This window comes from Saccopteryx leptura, chromosome 7 (assembly GCF_036850995.1).
Source record: "Saccopteryx leptura isolate mSacLep1 chromosome 7, mSacLep1_pri_phased_curated, whole genome shotgun sequence".
Taxonomy (NCBI): Eukaryota; Metazoa; Chordata; class Mammalia; order Chiroptera; family Emballonuridae; genus Saccopteryx; species Saccopteryx leptura.
In genome coordinates, this window is record NC_089509.1 from 59,882,070 (window position 1) to 59,894,099 (window position 12,030).

Here is a 12,030-nt window from a genome sequence, read left to right on the forward strand (position 1 = left end):
GCTTAGTGAGCAATCATCTTATATATTCTCTATATACTAAATAAAAAAATTTTAATTCTCTACAGTTTAAAGATTCAAATTCTAATTTTTATAACTTCAAAATATCTTTACATTCCATTGATTAATTTGTATAATTCCAAGTCTTATTTCATATCACAAGCTTAGGTTTTATTCAGAAAAACTTCATTTGTACTTATATGTATATTAGAGTTGTCCTATGCATTCAAAGATATTACTGACAGTGTCAGACTAAGCCTGGAAAACAGACAATGGAAATCTTCACACACACACCCCACTGTATACAAGTGGAGAATTGAATTTCTAATTTAACAATACCTAACAATCATGTTAATATTGTTAATTTTTCCTTTCCTCCTACACTCCCTTTATCATAATTAGACATACACACACTCAAAAGATAACCTTTTCTTTTATTTATTGATTTTAGTGAGAGAGGAAAGGAGGGAAGAGAGAGACAAGGACATAAATCTCTTCCTGTATGGGCCCTGACCAGGATCGAACCAGCAAACTCTGTACTTCAGGATGATGCTCTCACCAACCGAGGTATTCAGCCAGGGCAAAAGATAAACTTTTCAACTAACTCTTGCTATCATTAACCAAAGCTTGTCTTATGTTATCATTTTCAAGAATCTTCATATAAATTCAAGTTTTTGATAAATCAAAATATTCTGCATTGCTTTAACAGGAAAAACAAAACAACGTTTGCAAAATGGCACAGATAAAATTGATATTATTCAAGGTGGGCAAAGAGTTAAAAGTTTTTTTTCAAAAGGTTTACTTATTCTTAGGTAAAAATTAACAATTTCTGGTGCCTCTGTCCTTTCTTTTTAAATAAATATACCTGTTTAAGATAATTCTGGTCTGAAATTAACAACAGTTAAAAGGCTAAACGAAGGAAAACCACAGAATTTCTTACCCCATATCACTGCAATATTTTAAATACATAGGAATACAACAAACTCAAAAGAAAAAAAAATAGTGTTTTATTAACTACCACACTGTTATAATACACTTTAAACGTACAATAAGGTAGCCTTTAAATCTGAGGTGGTCTTAAGAATAACAAATGAACAGAATTCCAAGTTTTTGAAATAGGTGAACTGCCGCAGTTATAGGTATACATTGAGGAAAATTGTATAGCTCTTACAAGATCAGCAATGAAACTTTATTTTGTACATTTTTTAATAATTGAAAATATAAACAATAATTAAAAAATAAAAAGAAAATACAGCATAATAAAAAACATGTTTCTCAATTAAATGTACTGAATACATATAAATTTTAAGAGAAGCAAGAAAGGAAAATGGTTGATATTTAAGTGCAGACTGCCTATCTAAACAAACAAAAACAAAAAAATGACTTAAAAAAATATCATAAAACCACTAGTTTTCTATGACTAATATCCATATGGTTGGAGTATCGTCACTATGGAAGTGATTTTTGTTATGTTTGCATATGTTATACTTTACTGGTAATTTACATGATGGCTTTTAAGGCCCTGGCAGACATATGGTTTTTGGAAACAAGATTGGATAAAAAAGTTACTGCTAAGACGCAATACACCTTATTTTTTTGGTCCTCCAATATGCAAGAAAAGGGATATTTCACTATAACATTTTCTTACCACCCAAATGCCTCAACCTATACATTTTAAACTTTTTTAAACATTGGTTATATTGCCCAACTTCGTTATTGAAAGGATATTAACAAGACATTATTTTGGCAAATTAAATCTTAAACATGGCTTTTCAACAGGATTTAAAAGGTGACTATTCCCTAGAGTTCCATGTTAAAATGTAGTTTTCAAAATCTTACAAGAGTAATGCTTAAAATATTGTACATAGTTAACCTAATTAAAATAATTAGCTTCAAAATGACAAATTGATAAGCTAAGTAAAGCCTACACTATGTAACATTTGCTTGGAAACTTGATTTGTCAGTTATGCATAATAAAAATTCCAGTCATCAAGAAAATTACAAAAAATTTTTTATCATAACATGATTTCTTTCACCCACCAACTTTTTTTATCTTACAATAGATAAATACCAACATGTTCTCATTTTTACACTAAACCACACAGGATTGATGCATTTGGTTAGACTACCATTCGCGTTGTTAAATTCAATTTTCTCTTTATATAACTTGGTAAAATTTCATTTCTTCTAGATTCCAAAAGTACCTACAAAACCCATGCAATTTTACCATTTTTAATATACTATGGAATATCATACAAAGTAAGGCATTTCAGTGTCATGTATAACCAAGTTACTGTCAATCCAAAAATTTTTGCACATCAATAAAAAGATATCTAAGAACTTAGGAACAATATTCTTCTCACTACTGTATAAAAATAACCACAATGAATAAGTATTTGTGTAATATTTACTCCATTGTCTCATTTCCAGAAACTGTGACAAGCTGTAAAGGTATTTCAGTGTTGGTAAGGATATCTTGATTGCTGGTGGTGGAAGTATTAACAGTTCCTATCCCTGAAACAGAACCTTGTTGAATATTTGCAAGGATAAGTGTTGTTCCTCCTGCAGTAATCAAAGTATCGTCTCGTGCAGCTTCCACAGATGCCAGCACTGTACTGCTAGAGTGAATACCTTTTTTATTCTGATGTGTTTTAATATGTTTGGCAAGGTGATCACTTCTCATAAAGCGTTTTGAACATTCTGGACAAACAAATTTCTTCTCACCTGTCAGAAATAAAATTAAGTTACTTAGTTTTCAAAATTCAACACAAATAGACTGATAATTCTCTGAGAAAGAATATAAGCCAACATTGACAGGTAAGGACAGGGAACAGAGTTCAATTAAAATTGTATTAGTTTCATGAGCTGCCTGTGCAAAACTTCTCTTAGAATATTTCTACTCAAAAAAAATGTCATCTTTACTTTTTGATGAAAAGCAAGCTTCAAACTTATTACAGACTGTCATTCAGTTATTTTAATACCCCAACTATGCTAATAGTTTGTTTTGAAATGTGTTACAGGGTATCAGCTAAAACCTGATCATCTATAACATACAGAAGGTCCTCAAATAAAATGGTTTTGTTCAGCATCATTTCTTACATTGAGAAGAAAAAAACTGATTCCCAGCAGGCCACCATCTAAGTGGAGTTTGCATGTTCTCCTCATGTCTGTGTGCGTTTTCTCCAGGTACTCTGGTTTCCCCCCAACATCCCAGAAATGTGCACATGAGGTGAAATGGTGTCTACATTGTTCCAGTCTGAGTAAGTAGGGGTGTGGGTGTGAGCACACCCTGCGATGGAAGAGGGTCCCTTGTTCAGGGCTGGTTCTTGCCTTGTACCAGAGCTGCTAGAGGCATCAGCCACCCATAACCTTGAGTCAAAGATACGCAGCTTGAAAAATCCTGTTTTTATTCATCTTTCATTAAATATGTATGTATATATATGTGTATATGTGTGTGTATCACATGTATTTCAATATTTAATATTAGAAGTGTTTTGGGCCTTTATTAGTTTAGTATTGTTTTGTGACCAGAAACATGCCATAGGAGCTTAACTCTTATTTATATTAATTAACCTTTGGTAGAACTTTTTGTTATATATCGTTTCACTTAAAGTCTCAGTTTCCAAGAACATACCAATACTTGCTGTTTTTCTTTAAAGTATAGTTTTAAGCTGTATTTAAGGTATTATCAACATGTGGTATCCATATTAAACCTCCAACTCTTAAATCTGACTGAATTCAAGTAACTACACAGAGTACTTCTAGATTAAAGCACAGATGCAAACTTGAAATACACTAAGATTGAATCCCAAGAGAGGCCTAGCTGATATTTCAGTTGGAATAATTAAGAACAAGCCTAACAGATTATAATGTTAAAGTAAATAAGATCCTTTTACCAAATTTATCTCCCAACACGAATAAAATATTTAACACAAAAGATTGAATTCTATTATGTTAAAGACCTACTATATAAAAGAATTAAAAGGCAAAAGGCCAACCCTAAAAGGAATCCAGAGAGAAATCCATCAACAAATCTATTTTCTTAATTTATTTTCTTCAATATGCCTCACCCATCTTCTGTTCCAGCATTTCTAAGAAGGTGCTCATCAGACCTCATGTCTGAATTATACTTTAGTGACACCCTTGTCTTTCCCTCTCTAATCCAACAAATCAATGCCAGACAAATCTTCCTTAAATACCAAATTTTGTTACAGTACAAAACTTCACCACTGTAATAAGTGGTATGGAAATGCAAGACTAATTTGCAGATACTAGAATTATGGCTGAATACTTCTTAACAGAAATATGTTACAGAAAATCTCATCTTCACTCATGTAAAATGCTCTCTTCTCACCTCTTTTATTCACATACTATTCTTCTGAGAAGGTATTTGCCAGTTTCTCTTGGAACATTAGTCCTGAAATGTTCCACACAAATGGCACACTGATCAAAGATAGTTGGGAAATGCTACATCCCCACACAGAGATGCATGGTGCTAACATTCAGTTAAAAATCCTAAGAGGTGCTGCCTTGAAGGTACGTGTAGTACCTTCTCTTTAACTCCGTGTTTCCCACACATTTGATCATAGACCCTTTCCACCGTTTTTACATTGCTTTTTATTTATGTCCTGCTAATCAAATTCCACTGAGGAAAATTTTAGGGCCATCTTAAGGTCTATTATCCCAATCTACTACCAAATACTGCCTTACTATCCCAAGCAATGATGATCTTTACCTCTGAGCACATTTAATCATCTACTCATATAGTTTGTTGCAGTTATAAACAGCTCATCTGTCTACCTACCTGATGAGACAGACGCTAAAACAAGCAGAGCACCTACTATGTATACTACTAAATACTTCATAGGTTATTTTATGTAAAATTTCCTGCCGACTACACCAAATGTAAAGCCAGAAGCCACAGCCACCATCACAGCCGCTTGGCCCATGCAGGTTCGCACTGGATTCGGAAGGTCGGTAAAGAAACAACGGAGCCAAAAACTGGTGGGCCATTATCTTTAATCCTAGCTTGCACCTGGCGGGCAAGTAAAAAACACACACTGGGCTCCAAAACCCACTCACATTCAGTGCTCACAAAGCTACTGACTTATCCGAGTTTCCTAGAATCAAAGGTTTCTAGCTCACCAGACTTATTCATCTCTGTTCCCCATCTCCTTCCTTCTCCCTGCACAAACTCTGCACAAACTGGCTTCTCACTCAACACTCTGCCATCTTGGCTGCTTCTCCTGGCCTCCTCCACGTGGCCTTTCTCTGCTCTCTGCTCTCTCCTCTTAATGCTAATCTCAGGAACTAAGAGAGAGCAATACAAGAAGTATGAAAGCAGTAAGAAACAGCTTATTTACTTAATCTAACAGAGCACTTGGATTTGAATCCAAATCTAGGGAGACTTCAAAATCCAATAATATCTTCCATTTTACCATGCTTCTTCCTTTTAAGCTCTCTAGGGACTATAAATATATTACATATTTCTCAATTCTTCAGTATTAAGCACAGACTGATGAACACCTTGATCATTTATTTATACAGTAGGAGAAAACTATCTCTAAGTTATAGTAAATTAGGACTCAGTTTGGGTCATTCCTAGGTCCATTTCATATAACAACTACACACTATATAAAAACAATTAAACAAAAGAATCTTGACATCAACAATGCCTTGGTTATTCCTCAATGAAATGTCTTTTGCTTACCTCACAGATACTAAAACAAGAGAAAAGGTGAAATTCAGAGGAAAAGGAATTATTCTTCATTAGTGTTAAGGTGGAAAATGAAAGAATAAGAAAGGTCAAGAGTAAAAGAAGACAACTGATTTAAATTAACATCAATAATAGCACATATGTAGCTTTAGACATTCAAAAATGTCAAAACAAAAAAAAACTGATTTTAAAAAAAGGTAACCAAAGTCTGCATAATATAAAATGTTATTTTAAAAGATAAGTCATATACTGATTTGTTTAGAATTAATGTTTTTAAATTGGCGTTACTGAAAATAAAATTTGTTGTGACTGGCCACGTTTTTAAAATTCAGCTCAGTAAGATATGCTAAAAAATCACACACATAAAAACATTTAAGATAGTATGTAGCCCTTTTAACTCATTTTGGTCTGTTAAAAGTAAATATTAGTAACCTGTATGTGTTCTTCTGTGCCTCTGTAATTCATCACTTCGAGTAAATCTTTTACCACAGAACATCCAGTTACAAACAAAAGGGCGCTCCCCAGAATGCCAACGCAGATGAGCTCTCAGATGTGAGGTCTTCCCATAGACTTTACCACATCCTGGTATATGACAAATGTGTTGCTTCTTTTTCCCAAGATTGGTACCTCTAAAAAACACACACAGAATAATACATACTTACATGAAAATATTCAAATGAACATTACCACTTATATCATATATCCCCATGTTGAATTTCAAATACAAGACATTATCACCATGAGGTCAATCAGAAACCAAGACCAATTAAAATCAATTTAAATAAAAACTTATATACCTCAAACATGTAAGTTTTATATATTAATTTTACTCCAAAATTAATGTGGTTGCTTTCCATTTACTTTTACAGAAGTTAAAAATTTATAGAACTTAAGAATTTATAGAATTTAAAAGAACATTTCACATATAAAACAATGTATAATAAAGCTATTTGTTACTCTGTCAGAACCATTCACAAATTCTATACATAGGCCCCATCCAATTTAATTGTATAGGAAACTACATGATCTACTCAAAGTCATGCTGTCAGCTAATTTAAAAAGGAAGTAAACCAAGCATGAATGCATCACTAATCACAGGTACAATTAAAAGATAAGCACCTTACGCAGACTTTAACATGATTTAAGCATATTTATTCATATATTTGTATAGCCACAACCTAAATAAACACTGGAGAAATGTTTTTTAAAATCTAGACAATGCTTGTCTTAGGCTCCCTTACCACTACACATAAAATAAATACAAACAAAAATTATCTTTCCAGTTTAAATTCCCTTTATGTTAACCATGCAAAAATACTCAAAATTATACATATATATATATATATATAAAATACAGTTTCTCCACATCGCAAAATTTGACATTTGCTACATTTCAGTATTAATACCAAGAACAGGGTTTGGGAAATATATACTTAGATAGATGAACAGAGGTATCTTAGCCTAAGCAAGAAGAAAAAATTTTTCATTCCAGAACACATAGTCAAGTAATATTAAACACTACTGAAAATGTCATTACTCAAGCTTAAAAAATATATATTAGGCAAGTTACTGAATAAAAATGAGTTTATAAAAAATATGACATTTTAGACTCACAATTATCAAAATCGTATAAAAATTTTGCAATGTTTCTCTGAGATTTAAACAGGTACATTTAAGAACCCCCCAACTTCCCCTCCTCCCCCAATCTCAGTCTAAGCTACAGCCTATTAAAAACTTCCATAAGCCTGAAAAATCCTCATGTATATAATACACCTATCATTTTTCAAATTTTATTGGAAAAAAATGCGTATTTCCCCACATTTATATTTTAATGTACTCACACTCAGTAGCATGTGAAATTGCCATAGGACAAACAGTGCTAAACGGTGCAGTGCTGGCTGTTAGATGCCATAGGTGTTCTGAACAGGGAGACATCAATGTGGGCTCCAGTAGTTAGAGAAGGCTTCGTGGAGGAGGTGGGTAGGATTTAGATAGAAAGGAGGGAAGGCATTCCAGGCAGAGGAATAGCATAAGTAAAGACAAGGAGGAGTCATGCTGTTGTCTCAAGGGCAAGGATGTCATAATCTAACACAATTCTAGTTTCTGCTCCAGTCCACCCCCAATTTCTACAACTCTCTTCAAAGAGCTGAGTTGAGTGAAAACAGGTTTTCTGGCTCACCTGTAATTCTAAAATCTTAACCAAAGCCAGTACGGTTTCCATTTATTTTAGCTTCTTAAATTTATTATATTCTTAAATAGCCCTAAGAAAAAAAGCAATGCTTGTGACTAGTGGTGTACAAACCAATTCTATATAGTGTTCACCATAGCAATTTCACAGAGAACCCAATTCAGTTTACTGCTGTACTCTTGACTTCTTGCTTCTCTTCTGAGCCTACCACTCAGGTGAATCAACATGCTTTTATAGACTCAAAAATGCTGTTTTACTAACTTAGAAAAATTTAGCTTGAGAACACTAACATATTACACTGAAATATATTACAGCAACAAATCTGGGTTCTCAAAGAACCAAGAAGCCAGGGAAAGATAAAGATATTCCTCATTATTAAAGATATTAATGGTATTCTTCATTAAAAGAAAATAAATCATCATTGTTTGGAAATAGAACAGACATCTAAGAAAGAAAATAAAAATAGAGACAGGCGCACACAAATATATAATTTAAGGGAAAAGCTCCAAACCCAGGTCCAAGTTTCTATTTAAAAAGAAAATTTTATTCCAGATAAGATCCAAATATGTTAGATATGGATTTATGGCATGTGAGGTAAAAGAGAAAAAAAAAATAGAAGTAAATTTCTCAACAAACTTCAGGTAACAAAAGATCTAGCCATATGTTTTCTTGATTTTCATAATCATTCCACTAATACCTGTTACATAACCGAAAAAAAATCAAATAATTCTAAGTTTCTACTCTCTGAGTGCCTACATGTGTCCAACTAATTTAATAATGCCCAGATAGAGTGACACTGAATAACTAAACTAAAGGTAGAATTTAAAAAAGCTAAATAAATCAGTTCTTTCTTTTGCTTGAAATGGGAGAAACAGGACACAAACTGAAATCCTGACAAAGATTCTACAAAATTATTTCATTTTTAAAATATGAACTGATGTTTTAATCCACACAAAACTTACTTAAACAATGACTTTAAAATGTATTTCACTTTATTAAAATTATTTGTCTCTTCCACAAGAGTAAAAACTTTCTGGAGGCTGGTTCTGCTTAATAAATATTGGCTAATGGACAAAAACTATTTTTCATATTTAATTATATTTTATACCTTGCCCAAAAGGGTAAACAAATGAAATTTAGTTCTCTAAATTAATGAATGCCCTTACTGAGAAAAAAAAAGGCTTTATAATAAAGTAGCACCTATCTCACTTTTGCAGAACACTTTGGATTTACTATATGTTATGCTTTTATTAATTAGATGCAGCAATTGTCAATGATAAAACTGTGCCTGCCATACATACACTAAATTTTGTTAAATAGGCTCTAAGAAACAATATAGTGTTTTTCTTAAGAACATCAATTTTAATTGCTTAGAATAATTTATTTTAAAGTAAACTCACAAAACTTCTAGAAAAAATATGTTCTTTTATAATCTTTAGAACTGGAAAGATTTTAAAAAGCATGGTAAGGCATCTATCTCATAAACATGGACCAACTAAAAATGTTGTGTTTAGTCCTGGTGGAACAGCTCCACTGGTTGGAGCATCATCCTCGTAAAGGTTGTGGGTTTGATCTCCAGTCAGGGCACACCCAGAAACACATCAATGTTTCTGTCTCTCTCCCTTCTTCTGTCTCTCTAAAATTAATAAATTTTCCAAAAATTTTTTTTAATTTTGTGCTTAAAAACTTTTAAGTGATGGAACTCATTCTTTACTTGTATAACGTTTTATAAACCACTGACATAAAGTTCAAAGGCAATGCAAAACTAGAAAAAATATATGCATATGACAGAGCTAAACACATAAATTAACAGATTCATAAGACATAACAAGGCAATTCACAAAATAAATTTTTAAATGGTAAAATATACCAAAAAATGTTCTATCTCAAAGTAACAAAAATATACTAAATAAAACAATACTTTACTCTCTCAGACTCTTTAAAAGACTTTTTTAAAAGATGATAAAATATATTACTGGCAAGGGTATGGAAAAGCAGATACTCTCATACACCACTGGTGGAAGTATAAACTGATACAACCTTTCTAAAATAATTCCTTTTGATCCAAGAATTTCACTTCTGCCAACCTACACTGAATAAAATAATCAGACAAATGTACAAAAAGATGTATGTTGTGTGGATTAAAATGACAATAAACTCCAAAAAAAGATGTTAAATTCTTATGCATCCATACATTAGACTACTATACAGCCATAAAAAAATCGATGCAAACTATACAGAGTTGGAAATGTGGTCACAAAATTTTTCAAAATAAAAACAGACATGTAAAGCACTGAGAATAAAATGACTGGACTTTAAAATACATGTGAAGTCTGGAAGGATATATATTTAAATGTCACAATGGTTATCTTAAAGGGGGTAGAATTTTATCCTTTTTATATTTATAAATCTTCTATATTTATAAATCTTTATGAGCATGCATTAGTTTAATAAACATATATTTTAAAGATTTTCATTTTAAAGAATAAATAAAACAGGCCAGACCTTGATCCTGAATTAGATTTGACTTTCATAAAGTTTTCTTGAAAGTTCCTCTAAAAATGACCATCTATTTCAGAAGTTATTGCCTACCTAAAATTCCATTTACTTACTTAAATTGACCAAACCATTTTAATAAAATTTCAAACAACTAAATAATTAGCAGTAAACATAAATACCTTAAGTATCAGGTGCAGAAACAAATCCTTTTAGGAATCAATACAGTATAATGGTAAAGTTATAGAGTAAGAAACTAGGCCTAGATACCCGCAGTTCCATATGCTCCTACAAATCACTCACCTCTCTATGCCTCCCCTATAAGACTATCTAGAACACAGTAAGCTCTCAATATTAGTAGTTGCTATCATTTCTATTATTGCTAACTGGCTGACCAATGTACAAATCAACTAATAAGACCAACTCAAAAGCAGATAAAGTATCAAACTTATTAACTGTTATCAATAGCATTTTTTTGTGTGTATTTAAATAGTGTCATTTCTGAGAGAAGAATGTTAAGGCCCTTTTTTATCAATGATTGGGGATTTGGATAGTATGTATTTACAGTTCCAGTTTTGCTCTATATATTTCAAAGATGTGGGGAAAAGATACCATGACTACTAAATCTTCCTGGTGAAAACGTCATATTATTAAGAAATATACCCCCATCTATCCATTTGATGATTTTCACTTTAATCTTACCTTACCTGATATTAACATTGCTATCTTAAGTTCCCTTTTTGTTAATAACATTTACCTCACAAATCTTTTCCCATTCTTTTAGCTTTAACATTCCTATACAATTTTTTGAGGTTTTCCTTATAATCAAAATAAAGCTGGATTTTGTTTTTTAATATGATCTGAGTCTCTATCCCTTAATTACTAGGCTTAATCAGTCCACATTTAATGTAATTACTGATCTGTTTTGAGTATACTCCTGTCATGTTATTGTCTTAATATTTATTTTTAAAAACATTGAAATATTACAGTTCTCTTTTTAAAATAATTTCATCATTTCTGTTGAAAATGGAAATGCTTATGATTATCTATTTCTAAACATATGTTTATACAACTGCTACTCTTAAACTAGGAATCAACTTTTTATCTATTTAGACAAATCCCATTGCCGATTTGCAAACTGCCTAATTTCTGATATGGGCCCGTTAAATGGCATATATTACACTGGATTTTTGGTGAGCTTATTTTTTTTGTTTGTTTTGTTTTAAAAAGGGTGTTTAGATCTAAGGTTTTGATTTTATATATTTTGTTCCCTTAACTTTTTCTGCCACACTCATACATACATACACACAAAAATGATCATGTAATGAATAATATTCCATAACAGTGATATGGCATGCAGTATTTCAAAAATTAGGGTGACGATAATAGCATTCTTAAAAAAAATATATGTTTCATGTGTGCATACCTCCCACCACCTTCTTTACAGTTAGGACAGGTGCAAGCTACCCTCCGAAGTCTTTTTCCTTCTTGATGTTGTTGGTCCCCTTCTTCATCTACCACCTGTACTCTTAAGTGTGTTAGATCATTGGTATTCAATGTAGAATCACCACTGAGCTGCCACTCTTCAGGATCAGGTTCTTCTTCCTTGATCCTAATATCTAAAGAAGAAAAC

At 32.0% G+C, this 12,030-nt stretch overlaps 1 protein-coding gene across 1 annotated transcript in view; it reads right to left on the reverse strand.

The window, feature by feature from the left end:
- Positions 1-981: 981 nt before the first annotated feature.
- The window catches only part of SP3 (Sp3 transcription factor), a 59,648-nt gene continuing 48,599 nt past the window's right edge, over positions 982-12,030 (reverse strand). Inside the window, exons 5-7 of the mRNA XM_066345035.1 lie at positions 11,824-12,016; positions 6,146-6,342; positions 982-2,721 (exon numbers count right to left, since the gene is read on the reverse strand). Coding sequence (XP_066201132.1) covers positions 2,405-2,721; positions 6,146-6,342; positions 11,824-12,016 — 707 coding nt within the window. The 3' untranslated portion in view covers positions 982-2,404. The remainder of the gene's footprint in view (positions 2,722-6,145; positions 6,343-11,823; positions 12,017-12,030) is intronic.